The sequence below is a fragment of the Monodon monoceros genome, unplaced genomic scaffold (genome assembly GCF_005190385.1).
Source record: "Monodon monoceros isolate NGI ecotype Baffin Bay Population unplaced genomic scaffold, NGI_Narwhal_1 Super_Scaffold_4, whole genome shotgun sequence".
Classification (NCBI taxonomy): domain Eukaryota; kingdom Metazoa; phylum Chordata; class Mammalia; order Artiodactyla; family Monodontidae; genus Monodon; species Monodon monoceros.
Window position 1 is genome coordinate 68,756,462 of NW_021703781.1, and position 15,740 is coordinate 68,772,201.

General features: G+C 40.9%; 1 protein-coding gene across 5 annotated transcripts in view; it reads right to left on the reverse strand.

The window, feature by feature from the left end:
- SHTN1 (shootin 1) overlaps nt 1–13,486 on the reverse strand; it is a 101,421-nt gene extending 87,935 nt beyond the window's left edge. For 2 of the 5 annotated variants that reach the window (XM_029245731.1, XM_029245732.1), the window contains exon 1: nt 13,108–13,486. In XM_029245731.1, coding sequence (XP_029101564.1) covers nt 13,108–13,165 — 58 coding nt within the window. In that variant the 5' untranslated portion in view covers nt 13,166–13,486. Of the gene's footprint in view, nt 1–12,915; nt 12,950–13,107 lie in introns of those variants that run through there. The other 3 variants (XM_029245734.1, XM_029245735.1, XM_029245733.1) reach the window with 3 other exon arrangements.
- Nucleotides 13,487–15,740: the final 2,254 nt, after the last annotated feature.

Genomic DNA, 15,740 nt, shown 5'->3' on the forward strand with positions numbered 1-15,740 from the left:
CCAAAGTGTATGATTCTAACCACTGGAGCAGAGAATACTGCCAAAACAATTCAGATGGTAAAGTATATGCTGTTCCTTTCAACAGGGATCTGAAGGGTTTAGAATAGTTACTATGATGACCAGACCGAAATCTTAAAATCCAATTCAAATTAACAAATATTTATAAGACTATACCATCAATGGCCCGAAGTTTTATCAGCACTTCATAACCATCTAAATAAGAATTAATGGACATTTTATTGAAGCCACACTCAAAAAAGAATCTTTTTTCTGAAAAAAATTTTCTAATCTTTGAAAATTAGGTAGCCCATAAAATAGCTAAATGTATACATGTAAAGATACAGCCCTTTTAAAAATCATTACAGTTTCAACAGAAAAGATTTGATTGATCACAGAATGAAGCCCTCTGCACACCAGCTCCTTATCAGCCTCCATCAGACAAACCCCAACCAACGAGTATGAAATAAATTGTCCTCGGTTCTGAAAATTCAATAAAATGTCCCTCCCCCTCCTTTTTCTAACAAAAAGAAACATGAACTAAGAGATTCTAAAAATACGCACTTACATCATTAGGTAGTCTATGGTCATGGTCCCAAATCTTATTACTACATCTAATATTGTTTCAAAAAATAAATACTTTATTGAGAGACTTTGCTTTCGTTTGACATTTAGAAGTATCTTTAGATAAAGTTGAAAAATCTGAATTGATTTACCACTCTATTCCTGATGACCTACTTTACAGGCATACAGAAAAAAAAAAGACAGTAAGAAATTTTTTTTTTCTATTTAAAGCACCAGATAACGGCTATGAAGGCCTTTTTAAAAATACCGACACTGTTCTTCCATTATAATGCCAACAGAATCCAGGCGAAACACTATAGACTCCCAATTACTGGGTCTTTATGAAAAGCATTAATTATGAATCTTTACCTATCATATCTTAATGGAAACAACAGAAAACATGCTTTCCGTGACTGTAAGCAACTTAAAAAAAAAAAAAAATGAAGCCAAGTACAGGGAAAGGAGAGGAAAAGTATGGGAAGAATTCAACCATTTGGTAGTGGGAAGGGGCAGTTGGGGAATTGGGCATAAACGAAAAATATTTACTTATATTTTTATTTCTTTGAATTTAAAAAAACCAAGATTACTGCCCTAAACAATATTCACATATATCATAGTGAAAACATGTGTAACCGCATCTTTAGCAAAACTGGTAAAAACTATAATGACCTACGTTATTCAGCTTCTTCTCTTTTGGCAATGCCAAAGGTCACAGAGAAAGCCTTACCGTTTTACAGCTGGCTCACAGTTTCAAAAATTTTTAACATAAGCTGTGAAACTCAAGTGATTTAATGAGAGAGATCCTCCAAATTTTGAATTAATAAAAAAAGAAGAAATGATTTTGACCAATTCTCTGTCATGTGAAAGACATCTGCAGCTTGGGAAGACTTCATCCCTTGCATTTACAGATACAGCATAGTTCACTATACTGTAAAGTCACACAGCACAGCAATTTAAAAGTGCAGCCCAAGCACTTAACTTAGCCAGGTACCTTGGGCAAACTGGTTACTCTCTGCGTCTCAGATTCCTCATCTGGAAAATAGGAATAATAACTGTACATCTCTCATAGTGTTCTTATTAAGAGTAGGTGAGCTAACATGCAACAAGAGTGCTTAGGCATATTAAATGCTGGATGCATGTTAAACAAAGGTTATCATTACTGATACAGCAAGAGATCAGGCTGCTCCCTAATGCCTTCGGTCTCAGGCTTACTTCGGTGATACATGGCCTGAAAGATGGCAGAGCAGAAAATCTCTGAAATCCTAAGTACTACTACCTTCCACCAAAGAAAAGGAGGAGAGAGGGGGTTAAAGATCGACTGTAGTTTGTTGTAGTAAAAAAAGAAGGTGGCAAAGAAGTGGAAGCATGTCTGAAGCTGTACTTTTCAATCCTGGCTGCACATTAGAATCACCAGGGGAGCTTTTAAATGCTACAGCTCTCTAGCCTCCTCTCCACTCACCCCCAACCCAAGATTCTCATTTAACTAGGTGGACCTTGGACATCCGTATTTAAGAGGTAAGCACCCCAGGTGATTTTAATTTGCAGCCAAAGAGGGGACTCACTACATAGGAGTATAGAATGGAAGAAAAAGGAAAATGTGGAGAAAACAAAGAGAATATCAGGCAAAGCATGTGCTTCAAGAATCATGCTGGTTCTATATTCTAACCCACTAAGGCCAAGAAAGAGAATTTTCTTTACAAGCTGCAAACCATGACACAGCCATCCCAGGAAGCAGCTGAGTAGACTTAGTTGTTTGAGAAACATGACAACTAAAGTTCAGAACTACAGGCCAATAACACCTCTGGCTAGGGTGAGCAACAATCAACTTGCCTGGGCCTTTTGCAGTTTGAGCAATTTAGAGTCCAGTGCCCCTGAAAACCTCTCAGACCCAGGAAGCTTAACCACCCTATCCTAGCATTAGCTCCAGATCAGTATTTCCAACCAACACTGTCTAGACTTGCACTGTCAAATATGGTAGCCACTAGCCACATGTGGCTACTTACATTTACATTAATTAAAATTAAATAAAATTTAAAATTCAGCTCTTCACCTGCTCTCACCACATTTCAAGTGCTCAATAGCTACGTGTGGCTAGTGGCCACAGAACACTTCCATCGCAGCTGAAAGTTCTACTGAACAGCACAGTTCTGGACATCTCTGTCCACATACCTTACAAGTACCTCAAACTCAACATGTTAGAAAGTGAACTCATCAATTCCATTTCACCCAAACCTCTTACTTCCTGTATACAGGACCATCATCTACCTAGTTCTCAAGCTAGTACCTCAGGATCACCCTTGATTCCCCACTTTCCCCCACCACCAAAGGATCATCAACTGCTCAGATCTCAAAATGTCTCTCCAATCTGCCCTTCCTCTATCGCCAGTATCTCTGCCCTATTTCTGACCCTCAATAATAGCAAAACCCTCTCATCTAGCCTCTAGCTTCCCTCTACGCCAAGTTCATTCTTTACAAGGTAGATACTAGTTAGCACTGTAACAAAGAAACCTGCTTATTTCATTCTCGTGTTTAAAAACCACCAAAGATGTTAGCTTCACCACCTGGGAACCCCACTCTCCTCTCCTCTCCCCAATCAGAGACCACACTCACTCCATCATACCCAAAGTCCCAATGCTTCCCTAAACCCTCTAAGACCTTTCATACCCAAGTGTCTTTACAAATATTTTCCCTTCTGCCTGCAAGGTCTTCCCTTCCGCATCTTCCCTACCTCCTCCTTTTCAATGCAGTTCAACTGTCATTTCTTCTAAGAAACTCTCCCCATATAATGGGGGCAAAAATCAGCATTTATATTTCTAATATACTACCAAAGTATACTGTTCATAGATCTCTACTGGAGCATCTACATGCAACATTATAAGTTGTCTGAACACAGGTCTGTTTTCTTGTCTTTTCTCCCACTCAATTCCTTGCTATATACCTTACACTCAGCAGAATACAAAGCACAGAGTCTATGCCTATGTTGAATGAAATGAGTGGTTCATATAAATCTGTGATGTAGAGCAATTAAGCCAAATATTAACATCTCCCCTTTAAAAGTGAAGACACAAATGCATAGAAAGGTCAAATCCCACAGTAAGGAATGGTGGAAGCAGAACCAGTCTACTGATCCTAAAGGTCATCCATGTACAAAACAGTTATGAGCACTACTGTGTGCAGTGTGCTAAAGCACTAGACCAGAAATAACCCTCTAGGTTGAAGACTATGTCTTTATGCATCCAGATGCTCTCTTCTAGCACAATGCCTGACATATTGTAGGCACTTGATAAATGTGTGTTAAATTCAGGAAGGAGGAAGAATGGATCTAGGTCTTCACATGAACAAATCATGAAAGAGCACATACTTTCCTCCCCATATTAAAAGGGCCTCTTAAATCATATGTTACAACAAGATACTTAATAAAAATGAAGCTTTAAATAGCCATCAAATGTAACCAGAAAAACACTGCCTCATGAGATCTTCTAATGTATATTCTCATCCACTGAGTTTACATCTTTGAGGCTCATGGAGCCTTGAAACATCTCTTACTAATGGGGTATGAGGACATAAGTCATAACAGATAATGTTCAATTAGGACCTTATTCACTTCTGCACACATCCCAGTAGGTTCTGCTCTTAAAGCCAGGATAGAAAGAGAAGTTGTTTATACCTCAGTTGTTAATTAAAGCATTAGAAAAGCCAGGGAAACACTGCTGGAAAACCTGATCAAAAAACAAAGGTGAGAGATTTCATATCTAAAAAGAAATTATAGCAAACCTGAAATTCACTCTTCACCTGACAGAACACACAGTACAGTGTTAATGATTTAATGATGCTTAAGAAGTAATCTCAACAAACTATATTAATGACTTCAAGTTAACCACCAGAAAGGAAGGAAACTGAGAACTTTAAAATATGTATATAAGTCTGGTTTCTGGTCTGGCATGTAAGGAGCTTGTAAGCCGACACTCTGGTCCTCACAACAACAAAAAAAGCTTAACACACTGAAAATCAACAACTCTTCTTGGATCCATGAGAGAACTGAAGTCACAGGGCAAATCACGACTCCAAAAATTAGAGATACACTCAGACAGATACAGAGGATCACAACTTACTGGAGCAGAAGCCAAGGTGCAGAAACACCCTCATGTGCCAAGATAGGAAAAAAAATCTAAACTGTAACTAACAAATTGCTAGAGGCTCAGTTCCAACAAGTTTGAGAGTTAAAAACTCTAGGCATGGGCCGATCTTAAGAAGCCCCAACACTTTTTTGAGTTTTAACTCCAGGAGTACTACCAGGTCCTCACAGTGAATACTGAGAAAATTTCCCTACTGTTTCTGGCAGGGGAGGGGAAAAGTAGCCATCACGAAATATGCCCAGAGCATTCTGTTCTTTATAACAAGACCTTCCCTCAAGAGAAATTATTTTATTAGAGCCTAACAGATTAAAGGGAAGGTAAAAACCAACTCCAGCACCTGTAGCCTTCTTGTCTCACGGACAGGGAAAACTGGAACTGAGAAGCACTTGTGAAAGTCACAGCTCTGGGGCACAGGCTCACTTAAAAACAGAGACCCTATCACAGGACTATTTCCTTCCCCCATACCCTACCACTACATGAATGTTTATAGCAGTTTTATTCTTAACTGCCAAAACTTGGAAGCAACTGTGATGTTCACCAACAAGTGAATGGATAAACTAACAACGGTACATCTATACAATGGGAGTATTATTCAGTGATAAAGAGAAACAAATGAGCTGTCAAGCACAAAAGACATGCAGGAAGCCCAAATGCATATTGCTACATGCAAGAAGCCAATCTAAAAATGCTATACTCTGTACAATTATAACTACATAACATTATGGAAAAAGCAAAACTACGGAGCCAGTAAAAAGATCACTAGTTGCCAGGAGTTCCAGGGTAAGGTGAGAGGGATGAACAGGTAGAACACAGGAAATTTTTGGAGCAGTGAAATTATTCTGTTTGATAATGTAATGATGGGTACATGTCATGCATCTGTCAAAACCCATGGAATATACAACATAAAGAATAAACCCTGGGGCTTCCCTGGTGGCTCAGTGGTTGAGAAACTGCCTACCGATGCAGGGGATGTGGGTTCGTGCCCCTGTCTGGGAAGATCCCACATGCCGCGGAGCGGCTGGGCCCGTGAGCCATGGCCGCTGAGCCTGCGCGTCCGGAGCCTGTGCTCCGCAACGGGAGAGGCCACAGCAGTGAGAGGCCCACGTACAGCAAAAAAAAAAAAAAAAGAATAAACCCTAATGCAAACTACGGACTTTAGTTAATAATAATGTATCAATATTGGCTCATCAATTCTAAGACCTGTACCACACTAATGCAAGATGATAATAATAAGGGAAAACGGGGGCAGGGAGGGGGAAGATGAGGGAATTCTCTGTACCTTCTGCTCCATTTTTCTGTAATCTAAAACTGCTCCTCGAAGCCGTATTTAAAACAAATATATATATATATATATATATACACACATCTGTGTATGTATATGTACATACATATATGTTGAGATATACATATATATATATAATCTCAATCTCAGAATCATACCCTGATTTGTGCCATAGAGAATTTGAGATAGAATCAAGTAACTAAAAGGATCCTAATATATTACTGTTCACTGCACCAAACAAAAAATTCAGAACTCGTGTTTTAATGTTTACAATGCTTAGACACATCAATAAAAAATAAATGAAATAAAATGCTTAGCTAACATGGGAAGCAGAGAAAAAAGCAGTGTTCCTTCTACATTTTAAAGCAAAGCTTGGCTGTGTTAACAGCTCTACAGAATAAAATCTACAGCACAACAAAGTTTAAAATATACATACTTTTTGGATCTAACGATTCCACTTCTCAGAATTTTTCCTACAGCTGCACTTACAGAGATATATGTGTACAAAGGATGTAAGCAGCATTACTGTTTTGAAAAAATTTTGGTTTTATAAACTTTAGATTCACGGCTGGGCCCGTGAGCCATGGCCGCTGAACCTGTGCGTCTGGAGCCTGTGCTCCGCCAACAGGAGAGGCCACAACAGTGAAAGGCCCGCGTACCGCAAAAAAAAAAAAAGTCCTTAACTTGATAACTTTGAGGAGCACTGATCAGATATTTTGTAAAATGTTCCCCAACCTGGAATGTTTTCCTCATGATGAGACTGGGGCTATAGGTTTTTAGGGGAGGACCACAGAGGTGAAGTGCCATTTTCATCATCTCACATCAAAGGTACATACTATCAACATGACTTAAATCACTATTGAAGTTGACCTAGATCACCTAACTGAGATAATGTCTGTCAGGTTTCTCCACTTTAAAGTTACTATTTACCCCCCTTTCCATACTGTCCTCTCTTTGGAAGGAAGTCACTACGCACACCGCACACTTACAGAGCAGGGCATTATGCTCCACAGCCCTTTGAGCGGGAGGATACATAAATTATTTGGAACTGTTCTGCATGGAAGATGTGTCTCTTCTCATTAATTTATATCAGTATGGACTCATGAATATTTATTTTATACTTTGGGTTATAATCCAGTATTTTGTTGTTCAAATTGTTCCATCTTTGGCCATTGGAAGTTCTTTCAGTTGGTTCTTATATCTCTTTGATATATCCCCATCATTGCGGGCTCATTTTTTTGAGCACTTCCTTACTTTCTAGTAACTACAAGATACTCCAGGCTCATCTTGTATATATCCTGCCCCAGTCACTCCAGCCCTAGAATCAGCCATTTCTCCCAGGAGCCCTGTTCCTTTTACTGGAAAATGGTATTACAAGCCATGTTCTGGAGCTAGATGTGCTCACTGTTACTGGTACACCTAGGCTCTCAGCTGAAAGAGCAAGGAAATAAATGCCTGTATACTAACCCAATACGTATATACACATCTGTAAATATTTCTATATGTAACCATCGGTATCTATATTAAGCTAAACATGAGTTCATACTGATGTCTCCAACTCTTCTCTATTGCCAGAAGCATTATTTTTAATAAAAAAAATAGAAATACAGAAGTTTGTTTTCCAGAGGACATTAACTACACTGCGGGAGATCCATACAGGGAACATTATGCGATCAATTTTTAAAGGTTTAACTCTATATGTAGTGGTATGAATTCTATAATATATATTAACTGACAAATATATATGTACATACAAACAATTTCCAGAAGGAAATACAACAAAAGGTTAACAGTAGGTAACTTTGAGAAATGGAAACGGGGTTAGAACATGCATTATCAACGGGTCATCCTCAAAGAGGAAAAAAATATTAGATATGACAATGGCCTGTAGCTCTCCAAAGGATCACAGTACACAAAAAGATGCAGAGCGTATCAGTGGTATTAAAATTTCATGGGGAGGGGAAGTGATTAGGGGAAAAAATGTCTAAAAAGACTCCTTTGGAGAGTATAATGAAATAAAGATTGAGAAATAATGAGTTAGAAGGAACAGGTAATTGTACTTTTTACTCCATATGCTTTTTTCTTCTGTGAGCATATGTTTATTTAATTTTTAAAAAAAACAAAAGTAAGACTGATCTACCTAACAGCAGTGTTAGGTGAATAGTGAAATTCTGACTAGAAGTTGTAGTTCCTCAGGCCATGCTGAATGTCCATCTCACAGAGGGTCACCCCAACTGGGGCCTCTTTGGCAGTGGCTCACCAACTTTAGGAAAATGCATTTTTAATACTCTGGTTTACAAAAATCATATGGCCCACAATGCCTAAAATACTTATCTCTGCCATTTACAGAAAAAGTCTGCTGACCCCTGATCTCCACTATATTAGCTTACATTTTTTTTGGTATGTTCATACAGTGGAATACTACTCAGCAATGCGAACAAACAAACTATAACTACATGGGACAATACTGATAAATCTCACACACATAATGAGTGAAAGAGGACAGAAGCAAATAACACACACTGTATGATTCCATTTATGTACATTTCAGAAACTTGCAAAACTTATCTTTGGTGGCACTGGATATCTTTGGGAAGAGGAAGGTGATAGTGATTGGAGGGGTTATGAAGGGGCTTCTGGAAATGTTCTGATTTAAGCGTTGTTAGAAACATACTTGCTTTTTAAAAATAATTCACTGAGATGTTCATTTGTATTCTGTGCAGTTTTCTCAATCCATGTAATACTTTGTTCTAAAAGCAAAAAATTTTAAATACAAATCTTACAAAAATGTAACCAGATGAAGAAATATAAATTTACCAGCCTTTTCAGAGGTAACTAAGTAAGTACATATGTACCCTGGTTGTTCAGATACAGTTAGTCCCTGGACCACACCTGGAAAATAGTGGTGTAAAGCCAGGTTTGCACCTGACACCAAGGCAACCATTTAGTCCCAAACGGCTTTCTACTGACTGACTTTGTATGGACCCGAGATTGACAATGCTTCAGCTTTTCCAGATAAATAGGGTCATTGTGGTAGACAACAGTTTCAGACCCTTTGGTCAAAATAATGCTCTAGCTACTTCCTAACCTGGAAGCCAAGGGAACACTGGAAGCCTCTTTTAATTACTAACTCTGTTCTAAGAATAAACTTGACTGAATTTCCATGTGAACCTTAAGCACTAGCTCAATAATCTTGGAGAAAATGATACCAACTCTCAAGATGAAAGAAGGTTACCTTGCTTTAAAACCAATTATCTTACCATTTTAAATAGTGTCAGTCCAAGAATAGCCCATAACTTTTATTTGTTTGTTGTTGTTGTTTTGGTCTTACATTAGAACATCCTTTTTGCTAAGTGGCAATCATTCTCTTCAAAACTTCCTCAACAAGATCCAAATGCCATGGCATTATGATGACAGTTTAGTGGACATCTGCTGTTTGTGTCTTTCTAGCCCGCTTCCCCCCTTCTGGTAGTGGCACACCAGTCTTTTTTGGACTACTCCAATCCATTGGTCTTTGTGGAGGCTGCCAATCAAGGTGCCCTGCCCTTCCCTGGCCAAAGGACTTTAAACACATGACCCAAATGAGGCTAGTTAGACACTCTACCACCATCTCTAAACTAGGAACTCTTCACCAGCAGGGACAAGGTTTTTTCCATCTCTATATCTCTGAGGCCTAGCACAGTGCCTGGCTATGAATATTCAATGCATGTGGGCTGAATGAAATACAAAGAAAATCATGTACCTTAAACAAATGCTGAGCTAAGTCTATCATTTCCCAACAGAATTCTGAACATTGTATTATGTTTTGTAAGGAAAATGTCCACTTTAGTAAGCTAGGACATATGCATTGGAAATAGTATCGCAAGTTGCCATTTCTCAGTGCATTAAAGATGTCAATCAGTCCAATAAAATAAAGGGGCAAAAAAGACAAAAGGAGAATTACCTCATTACCTCAACATCTGCTTGAACATAAGCAATCGCACACTGGCTAATTTTTTTTAAAGGGGCATAATATAACTTTCTAGAAAGACATAATATAGCTAATTATACCATTCACTAGAAGGGAACATACAATGTTTTGAAGTAATTCAGAAGTGGGTGTGATTTATAAGACATAGAGCTTAGGGAATGTTAAGTATAAATTAGAGATTGTTCATATTATGACAGACTCCGTCATTACATTTCACAACTTTTGTCAAAAGCAACCTTATTCACCACACCACTAAAGACTTCACATTAGGGAAGGCTGCTGTCAGCTTTGCCATTTAGAGTTGATGGCAACCTTCTTTCTGAACACCCTCCTGGGGAATGGGTTCAAATTTTAGACTTAAAATACACCAGGGAAGAAACGATATGATGAAACCTAAATGGCCAACAAACATGTAAAAAGATTCCAAACCTCACTAATTACCAGGTGAAACAAATTTTTTAAAGGTACCATTTTTGTTCATCAGATTGGCAAAAATTAAGCAACCTGTCAGGCTGTCAAATTAGTAAAGACTGCTGTTGGTTACTGTTGACCAATGCATGGGAAAATGGACACTTCTGGGGGGAATGTGAACTGGTACAGCCATCTGGGGAGGGGGGCACTTTTGCAATGCCTAGCAAAACTTTATACGTATATGCCCTCTAAGCCAACAATTCCATTCCTAAGAATCTATCCTAGAAAAAAAATTTTAATTGTACAAACTGATTTGTATGATTATTTGATTAATGACTGTCTACTAATGACTGTCTACTAGACAATAAACTTGTCTGTCTGGTTCACCATCTCTTCCCCCAGTGCCCAGCACATGGGCATCACATGACAGGTACCTAGTATTTGTCAAAGGAGTAAATGAATAGGTTTACTCAGCCTAAAAAAAGAAAAGCAGAGTATTTAATCGATAATGGCTCTTCTTGTTCACATTAAATAGTAGTGGAATTATTCACAATGTTAAACAGGATGTAAAAAGTACTGTCTACTTTTAAAAATAAATCACACACACCGGCTTACAAAATTGATCATAATATTGGTAAGAGCCCAAACACCTAGTTGCCAGGTTTTCCACCTCAAATCCCTAGCCTCCCAGTTAGTTCCGTAGGTTAAACAGCAATTAAATACTCTTGAAATAAGTCACTTGCTATCACAGTCTATGATCCACTGACAAATGCCCCAAGTTTGAAATGTATAAAACTTACACCATGGGCTGATAAAAACCCCAACACCTGTGTAACCAGACTCAATATCCTAAAAAAAAAAGTATACGCTTTAAGAAACACAAATTTCAAAGTCTAACTGTTCTATTGCCTTTGACATCCTCAAAATTGAGGAAATATATCCTCTAAAAATACTAATGCATGGATTTGTTTGTTTTCCAACATAACTGGAGAACCAGAAACTTAAGAATCGTCCGTTTTTCTCAAGTCTCAAATCCAACACAGAGATAGAGATGTGTTCCAAAATCAAATACAAATAACTTGTGGATTATCTGCACTGTTAAATTATCCTTGAAATTATATACATAATGAAAAAAAGTGAAATTTAAAATTTTAACATTATTTGAAAACTGAACATCCATCAAAAGATCTGGTATCCACTGACAGATATTACCAATAATGAAAGCTCCAACAGTCTAGAATATGAATTAAGAGTCTTTATGTTGGGTGAGGGGGGTAGTGTTATCAGGAATAAAATACTAATAAAATCCAGTCCTTCACTAAAACATTTGAGAAATTCCAGATAAAGGCATGTTGCCCACCCACTAGATTCACTGATTCTTGTGACTTTATGACCTTAGACTAATCTAGGATGGGCGTTGACAGTACGTGGGAAGTCAAAAGCCATTAATATTTATCCAGCACTTTCTAGATGCTAGATACCACAGAGGAATGTGTTCTGTCCATTTTCGAGAAGTTAAATATTGATAATTTCCCCAAGGTCACACAGTTACTAAACAGTCATGTTGAGATTTGTTTCCAGGAGTGTGGACTCTAGAGGGATCAAAATACCCTTACGAATGGTATGTCTGTGGTCTCAAGGAGCAACAGGTCACAGTACTGGACAGACCTCATAAAATCATCTGGTTTAGCTCTTGCGCCTAGTCAGGTCAGGCCTGATTAACCATAAGACCCACGGAAGGGAAGAGACTCTTCCAAGTTCACAGAGTTGGTGAGTAAAGTCAAGAGAAGTGAAAGAGCTGGGATTAGCCACAGAGCGGGGCCCCTTCCACTATACGGCCATGTAAGCAAGTTATTCAGGAAAACATGTTCCTACACATTTTTACTTCCTAAATCTGCATGGTTCCTCTTTCTTAACCCATATTCTCAGGCCACCTTTGGTCAGGGTAATAATAATTTTAAATTTAAAAAGTGTTAGGTTCACATATGATCTTAATTTGGCTTTGTTCAGAAGTATGGTTAAGTGATGAAAATCACTGACTACAACAGTTCTTTATTAAGAGATAAAAACAGTTCTTTATCTAGTTACCAGGCAATGCAGAAATGCATGTACATGGCTTTCCTGCGAACCAGAGCCAAGTCCTAATTCAAGAAGCCCCGCATAGGCAGGGTGTTGCCTCACTGACAAATAAATTGCTAAAAATGGGAAGCGATAAAACACACCATGGCCTGCAAATCCTCGCTGCTAAGGAAAGAGGAACTAGGCCAAACCAGAATGAAAAGCTCGGAAAGGCTGTCAAGCAGCGCCCCAGGCGCCAACGTGCAAGGGGGGGCCGAGGCCAGGGAGCGAGGCCAGCAGAGCTGCCTAAACCGCCGCCTCTCCAAAATAACCAGCCCCACTCGCTTCCCCCGCGTGTACGGTGGTACCGTGGGACCTCGTCCCCGCCAAATCCTTGGCCCTTCTCCTCAACCCCCATGGCCGGCTAAAGCGACCAACGGGTAGCGCTTCCCGCCCTGCCTGGCACGACACTCCCAGGCACAAGCAAAGCACGTTACCCTCTGCCCCGAGCTCGCCAAAGCGCGCGGGGCGCGGAGAATGCTTTTCCACGGGTGACGGAGCTACTGGGGGTGACTACGACGGCCGCAACACCTCCCGCCCAGCTTCCACCACCGCAAAGCCAGCGCCCTGAGGCCGTCCCCGCCCATGGGCCGCGGCTGCCCGCACCTGGCGGCCACACGCCCGCCTACCTTGCTCCTTCAGACTGGAGATGAGCTGCAGCTGCTTCTCCTCGTCCGAGCTGTTCATTTTGGCAGGTGGGGCCGGGAATAAAAGGAAAGGAGGGAGAGGCGAGGGGTACAGTGGGGGGAGGGGGAAGAAAAAGCAAGATGCCGGTGGCTTGCGGCTTCACTACCCGGAAGTTGGGTTTGCTCCCGCTCCTCCTCCTCCTGGCGCGGAGCGCGCGGGTGAGATCATCCCCACGCACCTACTCAGCGGCCTTGGCTGCTTCACCTGCAGGCAGGCGGAGGGGCGGGGACAGGCCGGTAGCCCGGGGGCAGGAGGTGGGGACGTAGGAGGCACCCACGGTGGCACCTGGGCCCGCAACCCGTGCCTAGCCTGCGGCCGCCGCTGTCCCTCGCCTTCCTCCGCGGAGGCCGGCGCCGCAGGATGCGCAGGGGGAAGGCGTGCGGGGCTGCGTGAGTTCGCTGTGGCTATCTCCTGCACCCTCTTCTCCCTCTTCACCCCGCCGCGGACACCCGGACGCGCGTTCCGGAGAAAACCTGCCCTGGGTCTGCAGCGTCTAAGAGAACCCCACTTGGAACGCTGTCAAGAGCCTCTCCCCACAAGCGAGATGTAATTAGCAATAAACACCCAGGATTCTTCCCCAATTCTCGTACAGTGGACTCTGGGGGCGGTGTGGGAAAACCTAGGTGCCCTCGGGGCCGGGCTCTGTGTTAGTATGTTTTGCACCTTGATAAGCATACAGATACTGAAAGAGGCCAGTCTGGTAAGTTCCAAGGAGGGCGTGGTAGTCAGCTGGCTTCCTCCAGCAACACCGGTTTGAGAAATGGTCAAAACTGGGCCCTGCAGCACGTGGATCGCCAGGCCTCGCGGATCATCTGGTTTGCGGTGGAAAGATCTTCTCTTCAGGGTAGAGGCCACTGCAGTCCAAATACCTAAGGTCACACATCTGCCTGGCAGCAGAGCCTGGTGAAGTGAAGCCCAGCATTTGTCCCGCTTCACTGCCTTCTAGGCTGTTTAAACCCAGGTCTGGGTTAGAGCCTGACCAGAAAAGGGGCGGCAGACCTTCCAGATTTCAAAATGGTTCTCCCCAACCCCCAGTTGCCAGTCAGTCTTTGGTCAAGTCTCCTGACCTCTTTGAACTTCATCTAAAAAATGGGAATAATACTAATACCTACTCTCCCGGAAAAGCTGTTAAGTGCTGAACAAGGAGAGAAAGATACACAAAACACCATATCCAGAATCTGACATATAATAGATGTTCTTTTTTTAAAAAAAAATTAGGGTTACAGCTCTGTGAAAAAGGGGTTGTGGATGCTAATTGTAAGCTAAAATGGGCAGAGTTCTTTTACACTAATCATTAAGCATACAAAATAAATCCAAACTGAATTAGGCTTACTGCACATCTTGTTTTTTCTCACTGCCTCAAAGGTCTTAGTGTGGGTACTACATGAGCACAGTGCTTCTGCTCATTCCTCACTTGCTATTTTATGTAAATGCCCAACTCCATTTACTGAGTAGGTCTCCATGATGAATGGGGAAGAGGAGCTAGAATATAGGTTAAGTGCTGCAACTAGTATCTGTCTGATATTCCTACTAAATTCTAATTCAAAACGAACTGAAAAACAAGGTAGCACTGCTTTCTCGTCTCCTAAAAAGGCAATATAACATTTTAGCATGAGTGAGTTAGTGGTAGAGTGATCGAAAAAGGGAGCATAGTGTTTTTAAATAGAGTGAATTAAAATTTTGAAACTTTAAAAATAATTTTGGTATGGGGTCTTTTTTTTTTCTTTATAAGTTTATTTTACTTATTTATATTTGGCCGTGTTGGGTCTTCATTGCTGTGCACGGGCTTTCTCTAGTTGCGGCGAGCAGGGGCTGCTCTTCATTGAGGTGCGTGGGCTTCTCTTGCCATGGCCTCTCTTGTTGCAGAGCAGGGGCTCTAGGTGCACAGGCTTCATTAGTTGTGGCATGCGGGCTCAGTAGTTGTGGCTCGCAGGCTCTAGAGCACAGAGTCAGTAGTTGTGGCACACGGGCTTAGTTGCTCCGCGGCATGTGGGATCTTCCCGGACCAGGGATTGAACCAGTGTCCCCTGCACTGGCAGGAGGATTCTTAACCACTGCACCACCAGGGAAGCCCTGGGGTCTTATTATTCAGTCCTTTCCCTAGTTTTTCTTAAGATAGTTTAAGACAGTTGCAGATCCAGCTGCCAAGAAAAATAATCAAATGGCCTTTGCCTTAAGATTACCTGAGATGGTATCTTAATCCTCAGAGTTTAAAGAAGGCCCAGGAAACATGAGAAATTCAGACTCAACTACATGAAAATATGAAAGATATGTGCTGCCACCAGGTATTTTGTATAAAGAGAAATCATTTCCAGAAAAAAAAAAAATCAAGAGATTTGAGTAACAAATCATGGCCATCTAGCTTTCATACTGCAGCCAGGAAACCTGTTATACCTGATCAGTCACTCTGACTGCTGGATAATGCCAGAGTCCTCCTCCAAACCTAAATAATCAAATATTTTCTCCTATGAAACCAAATACCAGCAGAGTGCCTGTTAAATATTTGGGTTAGTTCACAAGGTTCCACTTTTTAAATGGTCGATTTAATTGTCTACTCCCATTATACAGTAACTTA